We start from the raw sequence: 23,152 nt of genomic DNA, 5'->3' as shown, positions 1-23,152 counted from the left end.
ACGGTAGGACTTCTGCGGTAAATGGTAAGGTCCAGAGAAGTGTTGTGGAAAAGAGGGACCTTGGAGTACAAGTATATAATTCATTGAAAGCAGCATCACAGGTGGACAGGGTGGTGAAGAAGGCATTTTGCGTGGTGGCCTTCATTGGTCAAGGCATTGAGTACAAGTGTTGGGATGTTACAGTTGTATTAAGTCATTGGTGAAGTCATTCTTGGAGTATTGTATACAGTATAGGTCAAACTGGAAAGTGTGTAAAGATGATTTATGAGATGTTTCCAGGACCAATAGTCCTGAGTTATAGGGAGAGATTGGCCAGGATAGGGCTTTATTCCTTGAAAAATACCAGAATGAGGCGTGACCTGATTGAAGTGTGTAAAATAATGAGGGGCACAGATAGGATGAATACATATTGTAATTTTCCCAGGGACGGGGAATGGAAAATTAGAGGGCATAAGTTTAGGGTGAAAGGGGATAAATTTAAGAAGGGCCTGAGGGGCAACTTCTGCACGCAGAGATTAATGCGTATAGGAATGTGCTGCCAGAGAGTGGTTGAGGCAGGTACAGTAGCAACATTTAAAACACATTTGGGTAGGTACATGGATGGGAAAGGTTTAGAGGGATATGGACCAAAACAAGTAATTGGAACCGTCCGAGTGTTTACATTGGTCAGCATAGACCAGTTTGGGCCAAAGGGCCTGCTTCCATGCTGTGTTCTCTATGACTCTACTACTTACATCTGTGATGACACTTTGCATTTTCCCACTTATTGATATTAGTGCTGAAGTAAAATTGAGACAATTTGATATGAATAATCTCATAAATGCCTTAAAAACAGGAGAGAAATTGACTTGATAAAATCATTTGTCATTAATTCTCATTAATCCATTTGTAGAGAATTCAGATCAGCACAGGAGATGAGCATATAGCCTACTTAGAATTTCTAAACCTGCCACAACTTCTTATTCACTCAAAGATTTCCATACAATTAATGGATAAAATGAACCCTGATCCCTAATTATTCTAATTAACTGCTCAGTGGTTAGCACTGCAGCCTCACAGCGCCAGGGACCCGGGTTCGATTCCAGCCTCGGGCGACTGTCTGTGTGGAGTTTGCACATTCTCCCCGTGTCTGAGTGGGTTTCCTCTGGGTGCTCCGGTTTCCTCCCACATTTGCAGTTCTTACTCCCAAAGATGTGCAGGCAAGGTGGATTGGCCATGCTAAATTGCGCATAGTGTACAGGGGTGTGTGGGTTATAGCGGAATGGGTCTGGGTGGGATGCTGCAAAGGGGCGGTATAGACTTGTTGGGCCGAAAGGCCTGTTTCCACACCATAGGGAATCTAATCTAATCTAATCATTAAAACCTCTTACTTAAAACAAACTTCCCTTCATACCTGTTTGGAAATTTATCCTTTGTAGCACCTGTTCAGCTCTTCCAAGATTGATCACAAAATGATCCATGTTTTCGTATCCAGGTTCCGTTCTCTCCAACTGAGCTGCTTTTGAGGTATCAATAACTCTAAGCGAATCAGACAATAAAAAAAATTCACACCACAGCATATTTGTGATTTAATTGGAGATGAAATAAAGAATTTCTCAATTTTGTTTAATGAAGTTTCAACTTAGAGATATTATGCTTGCATTGTGTTAGGAATCATTGTTGCAAGTAAAATGATGCATGCTCACAAAAGCATTTCTCTGTGTTATGATTAATAATTCAATTTTTTTTTATTTTCACAAGATGTTAATTTTATAGAAAAAAAATTATGAAAACCAATCTGTGACCAATGGTGCTCTGCAGGGATCTGCGCTGGGGCCCCTTGTTATCTGTAATATATATATGTATACAAATGATTTGGAGGAGAATACAGGTGGCTGCTTAGTAAGTTTGAAGACAGTGAAGATTTGGGGGTGCTGTGGACTGTTAGGAGGATTGCTGGAGGAAACAGCAGGATATAGAGACTTGAGCAGAGAACTGGCATATGGTGTTTAATCTGGACAAATGCAACATGATGCATTTTGGAAGATCTAATGCAGGAGGGAAGTACACAGCAATTGGCAGAACTCTTAGTACTATCAGCCTTAAGGGAATTGGGTGTACAGGTCCATAGTTCCCTAAAAGTGGCAAAACAGGTGGATAAGGTGATCAAGAAGGCACGTAGCATGCTTGCCATCATCATTTGGGTCAGAGTATAAAAATTGGCAAGTCATGTATAACATTTTAGTTAAGCTGCATTTGCAGTATTGTGTATGGTTCTGGATGTGGAGGCTTCAGAGGGAGTACAAAAAGTGTCAACCAGGAAGCTGCCTGGTTTGGAGGGTATTAGCTATGAGGAGAGATTGGATAAACCTGGTCAGAGATAAGAACTCTGCTGGAGTCAGAGATAACACAGTGTGGAGCTGGAGGAACATAGCAGGCCAGGCAGCATCAGAGGAGTAGGAAAGTTAATGTTTTGGGTGTTATTACACACGGTGTTATTTCTTGGATAAACTTAGTTTGTTTTCAATTGAACTTTGAAGTACAATGGTGGCCTGATAGAAGTTTACAAAACTATGAGCGGCATGGATAGAATGAATAACTGGAGTCCTATTCCCCAGAACAGAAATGTCAATTCATAAACAGACATAGGTAAAAGGCAAAAAAGGGTAACATTAAAGGACGAGATGTGAGAGGCAAGTTTATTTTTCACACAGAGTTGGTAAGTGACTGAAATGCACTGCCAGAGGAGCTGGTGGAGGTGGATAAAATAGCAAAATTTAAGATTCACCTTGACCTATATATGAATAGGCAGGGAACAGAGAGATATGAACTGCAGAGAGGCAAAAGATTTTTAGTTTAGAAAGGCTTTACATATTGGCACAGTCTTCTTGGGCCAAAGGGCCTGTTCCTGTGCTGTACTGTTCTTAGTTTACTTTAAACTAATTTTTGAACACAAGTTCTCATCCCTTGTCTTTTCAAAGCACAACCACATTAGAAGCAAATGTGTAGATCTGTTAGCAAGGCAGTTTCTGTAGCCAAATGGAAAACTGATTATGATTTGAATATTATGAGCCATTATACAGTACTTTAAGCATGGATATGACATGTTCTGGGACAGAAATTATCTTCTAACTAGATTATGTTAGATTATACAGTTCTCTGAAGCTCTGATTCAGCAGATGAATTTCAAACTTCAAACTTCTCTACGTGGTTGTGAAGCATTTTTGATGCACTTTTTAAAAAATACAACTACAGGAAACATTAATGCAGCACTGGTGTGGGAGGGACAATTAATGAAAACTTCAATATTTGTATGTGTTACTTCAATTTTTATGATAATGACAGTGCAGATTTGGATCATAGGAAAATACTGATATTGTGTGTATGCTCTCGATGTTTATTGCAACATCCTGACAGGCACAGTATTGTATTTGTTTTGTTTATGTGTATTTGACAATATCACTCTTCCTTTTTAATAACATCCATACAAATGAGGTCTTGATGTAGAGAAATGTTCCAATATGGGGTAGTCATATCAACAAAGACTGTGAGAGGTATTTCCTAGTGACAAGAATCAATGCATACTTCTTGTATGGGAGGAAATGAACACGCTCCATCTCAGAGACTATGAACAGGAGACAAAATTCCCCTTGTCATTAGTATTGTTTTAAAGCTGCAGTTTATTAATTCACATCCCAATGAAAGGGGAGCAATGCAAGCGAAGATATGTGAGGTGATAATGGGAACTGCAGATGCTGGAGAATCCAAGATAATAAAATGTGAGGCTGGATGAACACAGCAGGTGATGCTGCTGGGCCTGCTGTGTTCATCCAACCTCACATTTTATTATCGAAGATATGTGAGACTGTGTTATGAGACAATCAGAGGGACTGTGTGAAAGTGAATAATTTAAGACCATACTTGAGGTACCACATTACTAAAGATCAAAGTTTTCGAGGTTCATAGAATCATAAAATCCTGACGGTGTGGAAACAGGCCCTTCGGCCCAACAAGTCCACACCAACCCTCACAGCATCCTATCCAGGCCTACTCCCCTATAACCCACTTAATCTACATGTCCCAGAACACCACAGGCAATTTAACATGGCCAATCCACCTAGCCTGGACGTCTTTGGACTGTGGGAGGAAACCAGAGCACCCGGAGAAAGCCTATGCAGACACAGGGAGAATAGACAATAGACAATAGGTGCTGGAGTAGGCCATTCAGCCCTTCGAGCCAGCACCACCATTCATTATGATCATGGCTGATCATCCACATTCAGTATCCTGTTCCTGCCTTATCCCCATAACCCTTGATTCCACTATCTTTAAGAGCTCTATCCATCTCTTTCTTGAAAGTATCCAGAGAGTTGGCCTCCGCTGCCTTCTGGGGCAGAGCATTCCATATATCCACCACTCTCTGGGTGAAGAAGTTTTTCCTCAACTCTGTTCTAAATGAATGTGCAAACTCCACACAGTCGCCCAAGGGTGGAATCAAACCTGGGTCCCTGGCACTGTGAGGCAACAGTGCTAATCACTGGTGTAGACATGCTCGCTAAGCCGGATGTTTGGATGCAAACCTTCGTAATCCTGATTGGTAATATTGTCAGCGCGCCTCCAGTGAAGCATAGGTGTTCTGTCCCACTTGTTACGGCTGGGGTGGTTGGTATTATTTCTGGTTCTGTTTCTCAGTGGTTTCTCATAGGATATAATTCAACATGCTTGTTGATGGAGCTCTGATTGGAATACCGGCCTCCAGGAATTCCCTGGTGTGTCTCTGTTTGGCTTTTGCAATTACAGATGTGTTGCTCCAGTCGAATTCGTGTCCTTCATCATCCTTGTGTGGTGAGACACGAATTGGTCGTAACTCTTGGTAGCTAGTTGGTGTTCATGTATCCGTATTGTCAGTTTTCTTCCAGATTGGCCTATGTAATGTTTCTCACAGTCTTTGCATGGTATTTTGTATATTATACAGGTTTTGCTGATTTTGGGTATAGGATCCTTTATGTTTGTCAGTAGCTGTCGTAGGGTGGTTGTCAGTTTGTGTGCTACCATGACACCTAAGGGTCTCAGTAGTCTTGTGGTCATCTCTGAAATGTCCTTGGTGTATGTTTGGGTGAATAGTGAGTTGGTCATGTTGTGTCTTCTTATTGTGGTCTGTCTCAGAAGTAACAGCGAATTGTGATTTTCAGATATCTATTCCTTTTGAAGACTCTGTATAAGTGTTCCCATTCTGCTTTGCGTAGTTCTGGGATGCTGCAATGTGTTGTGACACGTTTAAGTAGTGTTCTGATGCAGCTCTGTTTGTGGGCTTTGGGGTGATTGCTGGTGTAATTGAGTATCTGGGCCTTATGTGTGGTCTTTCTATATATGCTAGTCTGGAGTTCCCTGTTTTTTTTTGTTCCACCATTGTGTCCAGGAAGGGTAGTAGGTTGTTGATATCTTCTTCATTCGTGAATTTTATTCCAGTAAGTATGTTTTTGTGTCAGTGGGTTTCTTTTAGTTTTCTGTGTTTGATAATTACAAAGATGTCACTTTTGTATTGGACCCAAAGTTTGGGTTGTATAGTGGGGAGCACTGTCTGTTCTACCCTTTGCATAACTGCTTCTACAATCTGTCCCCAATCAGATATTGGTGTTCTGTTGATTTGTTTGTATATGTTGTCTCAAGTTATGCAAAGGTTAGCATGGACAGCGCTCCCCACTATACAACCCAAATTTTGAGTCCGATATGTAGATGACATCTTTGTGATTATTAAACACACTAAACTAGAAGAAACACAACAACAGATATGTAACATCCTTACTGGGAAAAAGTTCACAAAAGAAGAGCAGAACAACAACCAACTACCTTTCCTGGACATAATGGTGGAACGCAAAAATAACAGGGAACTCCAGACTAGCGTATATAGAAAGACCACACAGAAAGACTGGATATTCAATTACATTAGCGCTCACGACGAAACCCACCATGATGGAAACGAAAACGAGCTACTACACATTGCAGCAACCCAGAGCAACACAAAGCAGAACAGGAGCACCGATCCAGAGACTTCAAAAGGAATGGATACCTGAAAAGCATAGTCCGTCATTACATCCGAGACAGTCCACAACAGGAAGACGCTACACGACCTGACAAAAAAGGAAAGTGCAACACATTCAACACAAAACAGAAGAAAGCCCTGGAAAGACTCAAGAAAGGCAGGAACATTGTAATCTTACCAGAGGACAAAGGAGGCATGACAGTAATCCTGAACAGACCCCAGTACATTGAGAAAGCTAATGCATTATTAGCAGATATCAGCACCTACCAACAGATGGCGATAGACCCAACACCACAGTTAGGGAACTGGATTACAATGACCCTCAAGAAATAACACAACTCAGGAGAGATCAGCAAGATAGACTACCAAAAACTGAAGCCAAAAGGATTCAACACTCCCCAATTCTACAGATTCTCCGAGGTATACAAACCGGGATCTCCCGCATACCCATTGTATCACTATTAGGTACACCAACACATAGATTTGCCAAAGAACTACAACAGAAATTGAAATATTCAGTAGACAACACTCCCCACTCCACCCACTCATCTCAAGATTTCCTCAACATCACCAAGGACACCAGGATAGAAGAGGATGAGGTGATTATATCCTTCAACGTAACAGGACTATTTACATCCATAAACATCGACCTAGCCAAAGAAACAACACTGCTAGATGAATCAAGTCTGCAGGCAGTCCAGGACACTGACAACATTACTAAAGGCACCAGCGTAAAACTACTAGATTGTGCTTCACAACCCACTTCAGCTTCAACGACAACATATACAAACAAATCTACGGAACCCCAATGGGATCCCCAACATCAGGTCTGATTGCAGAAGCAGTAATGCAAAGGCCAGAATGTCAGCACACCCTAGTACACAACTCAAACATTGCGTCCGATATGTAAATGGCACCTTCGAGATTTTTAAACACAGAAAACTAACCCCACTGAAACCTAAACAACATCCTTACTGGAATAAAATTCACAAAAGAAAAGAACAACAACCAACTACCTTTCCTGGACGCAACGGTAGAACGCAAAAACAACATGGAACTGCAGACTAGCATATATAGAAAGACCACACATAAGGACCACTACACTGGCAACCACCCCAAAGCCCACAAACAGACGTGCATCAGGACACTATTTAAACATGCCACAACACATTGCAGCAACTCAGAACTACGCAAAGCTGTACAGGAACATTTATACAGAGTGTTCAAAAGGAATGGATATCAGAAAAGCACAATTTGCTGTTACCTCTGAGACAAACCACAAGAGGAAGACACAACACAACCAACTCACTAATCACCCAACCATACATCAAGGACATTTCAGAGATGATGACAAGACTACTGAGACCCTAGGTATCAGGGTAGCCCCCAAACCACCAACCTCCCTACGACAGCTACTGATAAACTTAAAGGATCCCATACCCAAAACCAGAAAAACCCGTGTAAAATACAAAATACCATGCAAAGACCATGAGAAATACATAGGTGCCAAATTGGAAGATACATGATATGGATACACGCGCACCATCTAGCCACCAAGAGACATAACCAATTCTCACTTGTCTCACCACACATGGACAATGAGGGACACGAATTTGACTGGGACAACACATCCTTAATCACACAAGCCAAACAGAGACATGCAAGAGAATTCCTGGAGGCTTGGTATTCCAATCAGAACTCCATCAACAAACACACTGAATTAGACCCTGTGTACATACCACTGAGAAACAGAACCAGAAGTAATACCAACCACCCCTTCAAACGGAGGCATATAAACAAAAGTGGGACCGACACTGCACTGGAAGCGTACTGACAATGTTACCTATCAGGGTAATGAAACATTTGCATACAAACCCAGCAGTTCGGCGAGTATGTCTACAACCTCATCCACAACCCAAGCTCCAAATCTTCTCAAAAACTTTAATCAAAGTTTTCACTGAAATAATCCTTGTCGGATCACCATTATAGTAGATATAAAATTTATTTTTTAACTGAATACCTCTTGAAATTGACTTACTTTTTAATCAGCTGCTTTGTATTCTGTGAACAGAAGAAATGTATAAAATGACTCGAATTGTAAATAAAAGCAGAAATAACCGCAATAGTACAATCCTTAAAGAGATACAAAAACTAGTGATACACAGACCTGCAGGAACACTGCCATCTGGGGTTCCTCTGTAAACTGCAGAGCTGTTTCCACAAGTTTGCTGGCTCCCTCCAAGTGATCCCCATGTTGTCTCATCAGAGACCGCACATACTGTACTTTCTCCTCCTGTTCACGCGTAATGCATTGAAGCATTTCTATTTTCCTCTCTTCGAGAATGGCGTACAGAGAATCAAATTTTTCACAAAGGAGTTGCTTTTGTCTTCTGCTGTTATCCTGCAAACAGGTCATAAACATGACTTTCATACAAGGAACAGACTGATCGAGCCAAATAATAGACAATGGAAATACAGCCATGGGCAAAACTGACTTTTAAAACAAAAACTACATAGTCAAAATTATCTCATATCAGGAAGCATTCCTTGCCCAAAAGGGAGATATCCAAATTTTATCACTTCACAAATGCTACTGTGTAAGCGATATCAGAGAGTAGGTCTTCTAGAATAGTCACAGGTAGAATGCTATGTCTCAAATTATATTGCACAGAATACAATGATACCTATGCACAGGACTTGTAACAGAATTGGGTCATTACGAACAAAGGTCACAAAAAGTCTGTGCAAGTTCTTCTGGTCTCCCACCGTAGCTTTGGTGGGAGACTGAGGTATAGCTCAGGAAAATAGTTTGGTTGTTGCCACTTTCCTGAGGCTTCTACTAAACTCCTGCAAAGCTTATATTGGGAAACCAAATAAACACCAGTGAAATTTAGGGCCAAAATATTTAATTATGAATATAATTATGAACTACATCAACAATCAATATTTACTCAAATATTTGGTACCTTTTACAAAATAAAGATAATACAGCCTCCTACGGTGCAGTGTATGTGGAGCCTTTCTAACGATGAAAATGTGACATCAAATCTGAACACATAATTTGGAGAAAAGGTAAAAAGAGAAGACAAGGAACATTGTATTCCATATGCTTGTATTGTTCTTTGAAGTTGGTTGTATAAACAAACAAAGAACAGGTTCTAAGACAATTAGAATGCTTGAGCAAAGTGAAGACAAAAAGAAGTTGAAAAGACATTTTCTAACTGAAATTGTAGGGACTTTCTTAAAGCACGGTACAGAAAAGTGTGACATAATGTCACTTTGGCCCCCATGTCCTTTCTCAGATTAGCAGAGACAGAGAGTAAACCCTTTCTGTTGACAGCTTTCTTTTAATTTCATCATACACCATTCTACAGCATGCCATTGCACCATACTGCTCAGTGGGGTTTGGGACATTTCTAAATTTACAGACATAAACTTTGGATTGAAGGCTTTGCCTTTCAGAGTCTTGGCTTTGACTAGTCAGGCCATCTGTTCCATTCTGAGACAAAGTGCTTGGAAATGGGAGAATCTAAACTGACTCTGATCTCTTGTGACTCCAATGTAAAAGCACAGGAACCCTGGACACAATTGTTTCTGAAATTAGAATTGATAAATAACTCTATAGAAGTTGCTACTTCAAGCACTCAATGGTAAATTTAAATTAAGTTTAAAGGAACAGAACAGTGGACAATCTTTTCATTAGTCTCTGTGCAAGCAGGGCCCTAAACTTCTTGTAGACAGTCATTTTAACACAATGTCCTGCTTGTATGCCCACATGTTTGTTCTCAGCATGCTGCAGTGTTCCAGTGAATCACTGTGCAAATGGAGGAACAACGTCTTCATCTTCAGACTAGGCACTTTACAGCCTTATGGACTTAATATTAAGTTCAACACCTTCAAATTGTGACCATTTCTTCCTTTTCTTAACTTGTTATCATCCCAGTTACTGTTCTTTCAAGTCTGGCAGGAGACATAAAATTGTTCTGCCATTCTCACATTCCAATCACTTAATCAGAACTATAGACATCTTTTCTCAACCAGCATCCTACACCCACTACCCCCCCCCCAAACTATAAAATAAATGCTGCCCCTCCACTCTCCACTTCATAGAACATAGAACAGTACAGCACAGAACAGGCCCTTCAGCCCACAATGTTGTGCCGACCATTGATCCTCATGTATGCACCCTCAAATTTCTGTGACCATATGCATGTCCAGCAGTCTCTTAAATGACCCCAATGACCTTGCTTCCACAACTGCTGCTGGCAACGCATTCCATGCTCTCACAACTCTCTGTGTAAAGAACTTCAGTTCTGATGAAAAGTCATCCAGACTCAAAACATTAGCTTGCTCTCTCTCCATAAATGCTGTTGACCCAGTGATTGCCAGCATTTGTTTTCAATTTTTTCATCGCTGTTCAAAATGTTAGAGAACATACAGAGCTTTACTTTGAGCAGCTGGAAGAAGCTGAATTTAGGGTCAACCTGGGGAAAAAGCTCAGCTAGGAAAATGGAAAGTTTAATATTTGGGCTATGAGATATTACAATGTAAACAATAGACTCCTCACATTTGAAAGGAGGGTATAGAGAGACTGCCAAAACCTGTAGATCTATGAGGTGCAAGACAGATCATGAATTATTTAATTATTTAGGATCTCCGTGATAATTTCATTAAAATAGCTGCACCCATACAAGAGTTGCTAAAAAGTGGTGGGGCTGGGCAGAAATGCGTTGAAGGAATTTGCTGTCATTAGTTAAGGATTAGATATTCGGTCAACAGCAAGGATGAACACACACAAGTGGTTTCTAGGGAAGCAAAAGGTCTTCAAAAAACTTAAAGAGAACATATTAGTTTTTATCTGGAATAATTTTGAGATGGGAAATGCACAATGAAATCAAAACAAAAACAGATACAGCTAGAAAAATTCAGCAGCTCTGGCAGCATCTGTGAAGAGAATGAAGAATCATTGTTTCTAGTCCAATGACTATTTTACAGAAAGAACTTAATGCGTGACTTTTGGAAACCTGAGATACCCCAAATGTGAGAAAAAACACAAACATGCAAGAGGTGTTACGAGTGCTTGGGATCAAATAGAGGTGGTTGATTTCTGTTTTAAGGATACTTTAATTGGACAGTAATAGTTCTAAGACTCATGAATTAGATAGAATGGGAGCAAAAGCCCCCTTAGAATAAGATATAAAAAGAGAGAAAAGTAACACTAGATTGAATTGGAATAACTCAGTTAAATGAGCTACGTCAAGCCAAGGGAATGCTTGACTGAGATAGTAGGAACTGCAGAATCTGAATGCTGAATCTGAGATAACAAGATGTAGAGCTGGATGAACACAGCAGACCAAGCAGCATCGGAGGAGCAGGAAAGTTGATATTTCAGGCCTAGACTCTTCTTCAGAAATGGGAGAGGGGAATGGGGTTCTGAAATAAATAGGGAGAGAGGGAGAGGTGGATCAAAAATGGATACAGGAGAAGATAGGTGAAGAGGAGACAGACAGGTCAAAGAGGAGGGCATGGAGTGTACGTGAGTGTATGTCGTGAGTAAGGGAGGGGATAGATCAGTCCAGGGAGGACAGACAGATCAAGGGGGTGGGATGAGGCTAGTACATAGAAGATGGGGGTGGGGCTTGAAGTGGGAGGAGGAGATGGGTGGGAGGAAGGACAGGTTAGGGAGGCGGGGAGAAGCTGGGCTGGTTTTGGGATGCGGTAGGGGGAGGGGAGATTTTGAAGTTTGTGAAGTCCACATTGATACCATTGGGCTGCAGGGTTCCCAAGCAGAATATGAGATGCTGTTCCTGCAACCTTTGGATGGCATAGTTGTGGCACCGCAGGAGGCCCAGGATGGACATGTCATCTGTGGAATGAGAGGGGGATTTGAAATGGTTCGTGACTGGGAGGTGCAGTTGTTTAGTGCAAACCGAGCGTAGGTGTTCTGCAATGAGGTCCCCAAGCCTCAGCTTGGTTTCCCCGATGTAGAGGAGGCCACAACGGGAACAGTGGATACAGCATACCACATTCGCAGATGTGAAGGTGAACATCTGCTTGATGTGTAAAGTCTTCTTGGGGCCTGGGATGGGGTGAGGGGGGAGGTGTGGTGGCAGGTGTAGCACTTCCTGCAGTTGCAAAGAAAGGCGCCGGGTGTGGTGGGGCTGGAGGGGAGTGTGGAGCGGACAAGGAAGTCCCGGAGAATGTGGTCCCTCTGGAAAACAGATAAGGATGGGGTGGGAAAAATGTCTTTGGTGGTGGGGTTGGATTGCAGATGGTGGAAGCTTTGGAGGATGATGCGTTGGATCCAGAGGTGGTGGGGTGGTACATGAGGATGAGGGGGATTCTGTTTTGGTTGTCACTGTGGGGAGGGGTGTGAGGGATGAGCTGCAGGAAATGCAGGAGACACAATCAAGGGTATTCTCGACCACTAAGGGGGGGGGATGTTGCAGTCCTTGAATAACATGGACATCTGAGATGTTCGGGAGTGGAATGCCTCATCCTGGGAGCAGATGCTGTGGAGGCAAAAGGAATTGTGCACAGGGGATGGGATTTTTGCAGGAAGGTGGGTGGGAGGAGGTGAATTCCAGGTATCTGTGGGAGTTGGTGGGCTTGAAATGGCTATCAGTTTCCAGGTTCCAGGGAACCCTGCAGCCCAATGGTATCAATGTAGACTTCACAAGCTTCAGAATCTCCCCTCACCCTACTGCACCCCAAAACCGGCCCAGCTTGTCCCCACCTCCCTAACTTGCACTTCCTCCCACCTATCCCCTCCTCCCACCTCAAGCCCCACCCCCATCTCCTACTTATTAGTCTAATCCCGCCCCTTGACACATCCGTCCTCCCTGGACTGACCTATCCCCCCCAACTCCCCATCTACATTCACCTTTACTGGCTCCATCCCTGCCTCTTTGACCTGTCTGTCTCCTCTCCACTTATCTTCTCCTCTATCCATCACCTATCCACCTCCCACTCTCTCCCTATTTATTTCAGAACCCCATTCCCCTCTCCCATTTCTGAAGAAGGGTCTAGGCCCAAAACATCAGCTTTCCTGCTCCTCTGATGCTGCTTGGTTTGCTCTGTTCATCTAGTTCTACAACTTGTTATCTCGGAATAATTGGCTGCTTTGTTTTGGAGGTGTGAACCTTTTTTGTTTAAAAGAATGGATTTGGCCACTCTTGAAATATTGGGATTAAGCTGGGAGAATGCAAATGCCTGACCCAGTTTAAATTTTTCATTAAGGCCACCTAACAGTCAAGAATGCATGTCATGATCTTGGGATACTGATTTAAACATGCAAAAGTTATTTTTACACCTGAAGTAACTAACATGAGGGAATGCATTGCAAAAATGCACTGAAGAATGGGTCTCAGACACATACCTTCTTTAAATTGGTTATTCTGGTCTCAAAAGCAATGTTCAAATGATAATATAAGCAATACAAATGATCAAAGTGCTGGCACATAATTCATAAAGAAACTGACTTTAAAATAAACAAAGTGCTCTGATGAGAGAAGGCAAAATGAAAGTAAAAGGAATTTTGGGTTGGAACAATTTAAGGAATAACTGGAGAAAATACTTAAGAAATATCCATAAGATGGGTACAGATGAAAGAATGTACAGGACCTTTTAAGTTAAGGAATTCATATTTAAGTGCCAGTAACTAAGAATGAGCAATAATTTCTCAAAGAGAACATTATTGAGGAGGTAGTCTGTAGGTGGGCAATACCATCACAGGTAGATAGTAACTTTACACATACTTTAGGTAAAGCGGAGAAAATAGAACCTTGAAAACAGATTGAAATGTTGGTTGCAGATTATCACACCCAATATAATCTGCACTCAACATACTAACATTAGAATCATAGATTCCCTACAGCTTGGAAGCAGGCCATTTAGTCCATTGAGTACACACTGACCTTCCAAAGAGCATCCCACCCAAATCCGCTCTCTCTATTCCTGTAACACCTCACTTGCTATGGCTAACCCACTTATCTTGCACATCTTTGGGCTGTGGGAGGAACGGTGCAGGGAGTGGAATTGAAATGCCCATCAGCCATGATTTAAATGGCGGAGTGGACTTGATGGGCCAAATGGCCTTACTTCCACTCCTATGTCTTATGGTCTTATGGTCTTATGGTGTCATCCTGCCACTCCCGTATTAATATAGACTTCAGCTATGCTTTGAGGCAGCACACAATTATATGGTAGCATGGACTTGTTGCGAATGTGTTACATTAGGAAGTGGAAAGGTGTAACAAAGTGGTAGTTGAGAAAGTAATGGAAGCTGCTGGACTGCCTTTAGACATAGCTGTAATAAATGGTGAAACAAAATGCTACACCTACCCCCACAGCTCCTCCCTCACCCCCATCCCAGGCCCCAAGAAATCCGACCCCACAACCAAAGACAATTTTCCCTCCCCACCCTTGTCTGCGTTCTGGAGGGACCACTCTCTCTGTGACTCCCTTGTCCACTCCACACTCCTCTCCAGCCCCACCACACACTTTGCCCTGCAACTGCAGGAAATGCTACACCTGCCCCCCACACCTCCTCCCTCACTCCCATCCCAGACCCCAAGAAGACTTTCCACATCAAGCAGAGGTTCACCTGCACATCTGCTAATGTGGTATACTGCATCTGCTATACCTTTTTGTGGCCTCCTCTACATTGGGGAAACCAGGCCGAGGCTTGGTGACCACTTTGCTCGGTTCGCAATAAACAACAGCACCTCCCAGTCGCGAACCATTTCACCTCCCCCTCCCATTCCTCAGATGACATGTTCATCCTGGGCCTCCTGCGGTGACACAACGATGCTATCCGAAGGTTGCAGGAACAGCAACTCACATTCCGCTTGGAAATCCTGCAGCCCAATGATATCAATGCAGATTTCACAAGCTTCAAAATCTCCCCTCCACCTACCGCATCCCAAAACCAGCCCAGCTTCTCCCCATCTCCCTAACCTGTTCTTCCTCTCACCTATCCCCTCCTCCCACCCCAAACCCCACCCCCCATCTCCTACTTACTAACCTCATCCCCCCCTTGACCTGTCCGTCCTCCCTGGACTGACCTTTCCCCTCCCTACCTCCCCACCTACACTTACCTTTACTGGCTCCATCCCCACTTCTTTAACTTGTCTGTTTCCTCTCCACCTATCTACTCCTCTATTCATCTTCGATCCGCCTCCCCCTCCCTCCCTATTTAATTCAGAACCATCTTCCCCTCCCCCATTTCTGATGAAGGGTCTTGGCCTGAAACGTCAGCTTTCCTACTCCTAAGATGCTGCTTGGCCTGCTGTGTTCATCCAGCTCCACACCTTGTTATCAGGGAACAAACTCCATTCAATTTGCTAACTGATGAACAGATGAGGCAGCTAGGAAAATAGCTGCAACAGGCTCTGAGCATTGGTTGCAGCAGCAGTAAGTGGTTGGAAGTTGTATAATTGATCGATTTGCACTGTAATATGGAAGAGAATGAGGAAAAGAAGCCAACGAAATTGTTAGGGAATGCTGTGATTGGTAGTCAGGACTTGCAAGTGAACAAGGTAAACAATTTGTGTGAGAGCTGTGCAAAGCAGTTGCATTAGCTGAAACAAGACATTAGCAGCTCTTATATGATATAGAGGCAGTGGCAAGAGAAGAATAGGCTGAGGCATCCATTGTGTTAATGGTAATATGGTTAAGATCAAACCAGACAAGCCAGGAATTGCACCTAGGTGTGTGGTACCATACAAGGGCACTATGACCATTGGTATGTGTGTATGTGAGAAGATTAGGGGAAAGGGACAGGGAAATATTGGGCACAATTCAAGCAGTTTACTAAAAAAACTTTTAAGTTAGTCTTGCAGAGCTAATCTCAATTAATTCAATCATTCAAGTTCACAAATTTAATTAGATTAATGCATGTTTTAGACATAATGAGTATGATTATGATTACTGGAAAATGGATTTGTGCTAATTAACATGATAAAATCGTGCACAGACTATACACCATGAACTGCTTCAACATTTCTCACATTACCGTACATTGATGACGCTCATCTTATATTCAAGTACAGTATACAGTCTTAGTGGAGAAGATGTTTCCACTAGTAGAAGAGAATACGAACTACAGCACAGCTGCTGAGTGAAAGGATGACTCTTTAGAACTGTGATGTGGAGGAATTTCTTCAGCCAGAGAGTGGTTAATCTGTGGAACCCATCGAATGGTGGGGCAGACTTGAATGGCTGAATGGCCTACTTCTCCTCCTATATCCTTTGTACTGAGAATTTAGGAGTCCAGAGTCAATGTTGAGGACTCCCAGGGCAACTCCCTCCCAATGTTTGGCGCTGTGCCATCATACCTATCTTTGTGTCATTTGCAAACTTAGCAACAATACACTCAGTTCCTGCATCCAGATTGTTAATGTAAAACACGAAAAGCTGTGGTCTTAACACTGACTCTGTGGAACTCCACCCGTCAATGACCTCCATCCTGAAAAAGACCACCTTATCCCTAATCTCTGCTTCTACTAGTCAACCAATCCTCAAACCATGCTGGTACCATTCTCCCTAATGTCATGGGCTCTTATCAAGCAGTCTCCTGTGTGCCACCTTACAAAAGCATTCTGGAAATCCAAATTGATCACATCCACCGGCTCTCGTTTGCCTAACATGCTTATTCCCTCCTCAACAAATTCCAAACAGATTCGTCAGGTATGATCCACTCTTGATGAAGCTGTGCTGGCTGAGCTCTATTTTTCCATTTACTTTCAAGTACTCTGCAATCTAATCCTCAAGCATGGACTCTAAAATCTAACCAACAACCAAGGTTATGCTAACCAGCCAACAGTTTCCTGTCTTCTGCCTCCCTCTCTTTTCATATAAAGATGTTCTCTTAAACATTTTCCAGTCCTCTGGGACACTGCCTGACTCCAGTGATTCCTGAAAGATCACCACCAAAACCTCTATAATCTCCTCAGCTATCACCTTCAGAACTCTCAGGTGTGATCTATCTGTTCCAGATGATTAATCAACCTTCAGACCTTTCAACCTCCCCAGTACCTTTGCCTTAATGATGGCCACTGCACTCATCTCTACCCCCACCCCTGACTCTCTGGAAGTTCTAGTATGCTGCTGGTAAGTGAATCAAGGTACCATTTTAGTTCCTCTGCCATTACTTTGCTGCCCAATACTACTTCTCCAGTCTCATTTTCCAGTAGTTCAATGTCCACTGTTGCTTCTCTCTTACCTTTTAGGTATCTAGCAAAACCTTATGCAATCTTTTATAACTCAAATTTCATCTTCTCTCCCCTTCCCCACACTATGTGTTTTGTTTTTATGGTGTCACTCACTTCCCTTGTCAGCCATGGTTGCCTCATCATGCCTGTAGTATTTTTCTTCTTCCTTGGGATGAATTTCTGCTGTGCCTCCCAAATCACCCCCAGAACATCCTTTCAACCTCCTCCACCATCTTCCCTATAATACTCCCTTTCCAACCAATTCTGACCAGCTCCCACCTCATGTCTTTGTATTTACCTTTACTCAATTATAATACAGATACATCTGATTCCAGCTTCACCTTGTCAAATTGCAGTGTGAATTAGTATAATGAAAAATATACTATATGGTCACTGATTCCGTATGGGATCCTTCACCTGGAGCTCCCTCACCAAGTCTGCCTCATTATACATCACCAAATCCAGAATTTCTTGTACCTTGGTGGGGTCTACCACAAGTTGCTCCAAAACTCAATCTTATAGGCATTCTACAAATTCCTTTACTTGAGATATGCCATCAACCTGATTTTCCCCGACCACCTGCACACTGAAATCCCTCATGATTATTGTAATGGTGCATCTCTTACACACCTTTTCTATTTCCTGATTTATTTTCTTTCCCACATCCTGACTATGCTAGGAGGCCTGTACACAACTCCTGTCAGGGTTCACTCTGGCTTCCAGCATCTGCAGTCCTTACTGTCTCCTATCAGGGCACTTTTTCTTTGGTGGTTCCTCAACTCTATCCACATTCTGCACCTTTGCCATTGATTTAATTTAGTTTGTAACTAACAAGGCAAGTCCACCACCCACCCACCCCCCTCCCCCCCACCCACCTGCCTGTCCTTTCAATAGGTTGTATATCCTTGGAAATTTAGTTCCCTGCCCTGATCCCCTTGCAGTCACATATCCACGATACCCACAACATCGTACCCACTATTTCCACTTGCATTATATGCTCATTTACCTTATTTTGTTTACTGCATGCATTTGGATTCAACAGCCTCAGTCTTGTTGACTGACCCCCACTGCCCACTACCTCCATTGTTGTTCCTTTACCTGCAACCAGTGAGATACTCTGAACCCAGGCTCCAGTCTTTGGGACTGTTGAATCTGATCAGAGAGAACTGTGTGTATTCCCCTTACTAAATTATCCCCGACTACAAATACATTTCTCTTTTCTCCCCATAGTACCTGTACCATTGTATCATGATCAATTTGCTCATTTTCCCCATAATCCCCAGTCTCACCCACACCAGTAAGCAAGAATCTCTAACCTGTTGGGCAAGCTCAAGAGTTGAGATTCCTTCAGCATTAACTTGTAGATCCCCCTTCCTGCCTGGTAGTCATACCCTTCTGTCTCTGACCACTGACTGAATTCAAGGGAGTTAATCTAAGAAGTGTGACTGCTTCCTGAAATATAGTGTCCAGGTAACTCTTCCCACTCCCCGATGTGTAGCAGTATTCAAAGCTGAGACTCCAGCTCAACAACTCTGAGTCAAAGTCCTCACGCAACCAACATTTGCTACAGATGTATTCACTGTGAAACATAATGGGAGCCACCAGTTCCCACACCATGCAGTTACAACACATCACTTGGCCCACCATCTCTATTTTGATTTCCTAGTTTGCTTTATAGAAATTTTGTACTGGTATTTTAGTTTGAAGTCTGTAAATACTTCCCATTTTTACCTTCAATCTCAAAGTAACCTATAAAAAATACAGTCAGATTAGAAGCTATCACAAACCAATAAATTTACGGTTTACCTGAGACGTCATGCTGTTGTGCTGGGCTCCTGATCCTAGGTCTTCAATTTATCCTGTTAAAATATAAATCTTTCCAACCGCAAGCAAAAAAAACCCAGAAGCACTTCTTCCCCTTTGAATACAATTCCCATGTGGCTTCCAAATTCCCTAAATTACATACTCATTTGGGCTTTGTCTCACCCCAGATGAGATCTCTTTTTACTGAGCTTGTGAAGCTTACTTATCATGTTTTTCAACAAGCACTTTGTGAAAGCAGGACTTCATTTACAAACAGAACTACTTGTTTGCCAAACAACAAAATCAGCAAGTGACAAACCCAAGCAATCCCACAACCAATGAATCAAATCCTGGCATGTTCAACGACGTTGGATAAATAAATAATTCGTGGGAAGAGGAGCCTCCACAAATTTCCCCATCCTTGAAGACTGAAGAGTCCAACATAGCAGTGCAAAAGATAACCAAAGGGTGCTCAGGCATCACTCATTCGCATTCTGGGAGTGGACTTTGCAGTCAGCACGGTATGAAGAGTATTATAATCGTAAGGAGATTGGATAGATGGTTCTGTGGCCACAAATGAGAGTCCAGGATGGTGTGTTGCCTCCTGGTGCTAGGATTCTGGATGTCTCTGAGCACTTGCAGGACATTCTTGAGGGGGAGGCAAACTGCCAATGGTCACGGTACATGTTGGTGCTAACAAATTAGATTTAAAATGCATTAGGTCCTAAAAGCAGAACATAGAGAACTAGGAAGAAAGTTGAAATGTAGGACTTCAAAGATAGATATTTCAGGATTGCTACCAATGCCATAAGCTAGTCAGAGTAGAAACAGCAGGGTATATAGGATGAACATGTGGTTGAAAAGAATGGTTTGACGGGGAGGGTCTCAGATTCGTGGGGCATTGGGACCCATTCTGAGGGAGGTGGGACCTGTACAAAATGGACACCTGGGCAGGACAAGAACTGATGTCCTTGGTGGGATACTTGGTAGAGTGGTTGTGCAGGGTTTAAACTAGTGTGGCTGGGTGATAGGAACCAGAGGAGTAGCGCAGTAAATACAGAAAATGAGGGAGAGGTAGAAACTAAGGCAAACGTAATTAAGAACAGGTAGGGAAATACAGTTGAAAAGACCAGGTGAGGTGGCTAAACTGCATGTGTTTCAATGCAAGAAGTACAATTGGTAGATGAATACCGAGAATTGGTTAGCACTTGGATCGATGACATTATTGCGATTATGGAGATTTGGCTGAAAGAGGGACAGGCCTGGTAGCTGAGTGTCCCAGCATGTAGATGTTTCAGATGTGAATGAGAGGGATGTAAAAGGGTGGGGGAGTAGAATTACTGGTAAAGGAGTATCTCACAACTGTACTGAGGGAGGGTACATCAGAGGATTGATGCAGTGAAGCAGTACGGGTAGAACCCAGGAATAGGAGAGGTGAAATCACAATGCTGGGGGTATACTATAGGCCTCCCAACAGCCAGCAGGATAAAGAAGAGAGAACATGTAGACAGATTTTAAAAAGATGTAAAAAAACAGCAGGGTTGTTGTGGTGGATGATTTTAACTTCCCCTGTATTAAGTGGATTCACATCATGGATGGAGCAGAATTTCTAAGGACCATTCAGGAGGGTTTCGTAACACAGTACGTAATCAGTCCAACCAGAGAAGGGGTTAGACTGGATCTAGTTTTGGGAAATGAACTTGGCCCAGGTAAGTTAAGTTTCAGTGGGGGAGCATTTTGGAAGTAGTGACCATAATAAATCACTCAGGGATAGGAAAACAGCAGTCCTTTGGTAAAGGTAAACTATAACAATATTTGGCAGAAACTGGACAGCATTGACTGGAGGCAGCTGTTTAAGGACAAATCCACATTGGACATGTGGAGTATTTCAAATGGCAGTTGATAAGAGTTCAGGAGCGGCACATTCCAGTGAGAATGAAGGATAGGCATGGCAAGTTATGCCAGCCTTGGATGACTACAAATGTCATCAGCTTGGTCAAAAAGAAGAAGGAAATACATGTAAGGTCTAGGAGGATGGGAACTGACAAAGCCTTTGAATTATGTAAGGAAAGTAGGAAAGAAATTAAGAATTAGAAAGGCTAAATGGTGTCATGAAAAGTCATTAGCAAACGGGATTAAGGAGAATCCCAAGGCTTTTTACACATATATGTAAAGCAAGAGGGTAGCCAGAGAAAGGATTGGCCCACCCAACAACATAGGAAGGAATCTATGCATGGAGTCAAAACATGCTGGTGAGTTCTTAAATGAATACTTTGTATTGATATTCAGCAAACAGGAGTTGGTGGAGAATGATCTCAGGGAAGGGAGTGTGGAATTTCTAAGCCATGTTGCTATTAAAAAGGAAGGGGTGTTGTGCATCTTAAGAAGCATTAAGGTAGCTAAGACCCCTGGTCCTGATGGGATCTCTCCCAGAATATTGATGGAGGCAAGAGAACAAATTGCTGGAGTATTCACAGATATCTTTGTATCCTCTGGCCACAGGTAAAGTCCGAGAGGACTGGACAATAGCTAATGCTGTCCCATTATTTTAAAACATCAGTGGTAGGAAAATTATTGAAAAAGATTCTCAGGGACAAGATCAATAAGATTTAGAAGCAAATGGACTGATTAGCAATAGCTAATTTTGTGCGGGGAAGGTCATGCTTTACTTACCTGATTGAATTTTTTGAGGTGACGACAAAAATGATTAATGAGCGAAAAGTGGTTGATGTTATCTACACGGGCTTCAATAAAGCCTTTGACAAGGTCCCTCATGGCAGATTGGTACAAAAGGTGAAGTCATATGGGTATCAAGGTTGAGCTGGCAAGATGGATACAGAACTGGCTAAGTCATAGGAAACAGAGGGTAGCTTTTCAGAATGGAGGGCTGTGACTAGTGATTTTCCATAATGATCAGCGCTGGTACCTCTACTGTTTGTGGTTTACATAAATGATTTGGAGGAAAATGTAGCTGGTCAAATTAGTAGTTTTGCTGACGATATAAAGATTGGTGGAGTTGTGGATTGAGGAGGATTGTCAGAGGATATGGCAGGACATAGATCAGGTGGAGGCATGGGCATTAAAATGGCAAATCAAGTTTGATCTGGACAATTATGATGTGATACATTTTGGAAGTAAAGGTGGAAATTACACAGTGAATGGCAGAACCCTTAGAAGTATTGATATGCGGATCCACAGATCACTGAAGGAGGCAGTTCAGGCAGGTAAGGTAATAAAAAAAGCCGATGCTATGCTTGCCTTCATGAGAAGGGGAATTGAGTATAAAGATAGACAAGCTATGTTGCAGCTTTATAGAACTTCAGTTAGGCCTCACTTGGAATCTTGGGTATAGTTCTGGTCACCACTGAAGGATGTGAATGCTTTGGAGAGGGTACAGAAAAGGTTAATCAGGATGTTGCCTGGTATGGGGGATTTTAGTTATGATGAATGGTCGGATAGACTGAGTTTGTTTTCACTGGAAGACAGGAGGTTGAGGGATGACTTGACAGTAGCTTATAAGAATGTGAATGGCATGGATAGAGTGGAAGGAATGAGGTTTTTTTTCCATGGGTATGGGGGTCAATTAATAAGGGACACAGGTTCAAGGTGCAAGGGGGATGTTAAAAGAGATGTGCAAAGCAGGTTTTGTCACACAAAGGATGGTGAGTGCCTGGATTGCCACAGGTGGTGGTGGAAGCAGACAAAATAGCAGTATTCAAGAAGCACCTGGACAAATACATGAATAGGAACGAATAGAGGGATATGGATCTGTAGAGTCATAGATTAAATGAAGCCAGTTTTAATATGGAAGGGCAAAAATGTGTCCATGCAAGTTTGGAGGGCAAAAGGGTCTGTTCCTGTGCTGTATTGTTCTGTGTTCGTTGTTACAAAGGTAAAGCATTCACAGCAATCTTCAGCCAGAAGTGCCAAGTGGATAATCTATCTTGACTTCCCCCAGTGGTGCCCAGCATTACAGATACCAGTCTTCACGCAATTCAATTTACTCTACAGGACATCAAGAAATGGTTGGAGGCACAGGATACAGAAAAGGCTATGGGCTTTATCAACTTCTGGCAATAGAGCTGAAGACTTGAGATCACAACTTGCAATTCCC

The 23,152-nt window shown here is 42.5% G+C and overlaps 1 protein-coding gene across 3 annotated transcripts in view; it reads right to left on the bottom strand.

The window, feature by feature from the left end:
- Positions 1 to 23,152, bottom strand: part of trim54 (tripartite motif containing 54) — an 80,387-nt gene that overhangs the window by 18,844 nt on the left and 38,391 nt on the right. For 2 of the 3 annotated variants that reach the window (XR_009445694.1, XM_048531853.2), the window contains exons 5-7: positions 8,190 to 8,423; positions 8,061 to 8,083; positions 1,394 to 1,518 (exon numbers count right to left, since the gene is read on the bottom strand). Coding sequence is in view for 2 of the 3 variants with exons in the window: in XM_048531853.2 (XP_048387810.1) it covers positions 1,394 to 1,518; positions 8,061 to 8,083; positions 8,190 to 8,423 (382 nt within the window). In the remaining variant the exon portion in view is untranslated. The remainder of the gene's footprint in view (positions 1 to 1,393; positions 1,519 to 8,060; positions 8,084 to 8,189; positions 8,424 to 23,152) is intronic. The other variant, XM_059645470.1, reaches the window with a different exon arrangement.

The sequence above is a fragment of the Stegostoma tigrinum genome, chromosome 4, assembly GCF_030684315.1.
Source record: "Stegostoma tigrinum isolate sSteTig4 chromosome 4, sSteTig4.hap1, whole genome shotgun sequence".
In the NCBI taxonomy this organism is placed as follows: Eukaryota; Metazoa; Chordata; class Chondrichthyes; order Orectolobiformes; family Stegostomatidae; genus Stegostoma; species Stegostoma tigrinum.
This window is presented reverse-complemented; position numbering and strand designations above follow the sequence as displayed.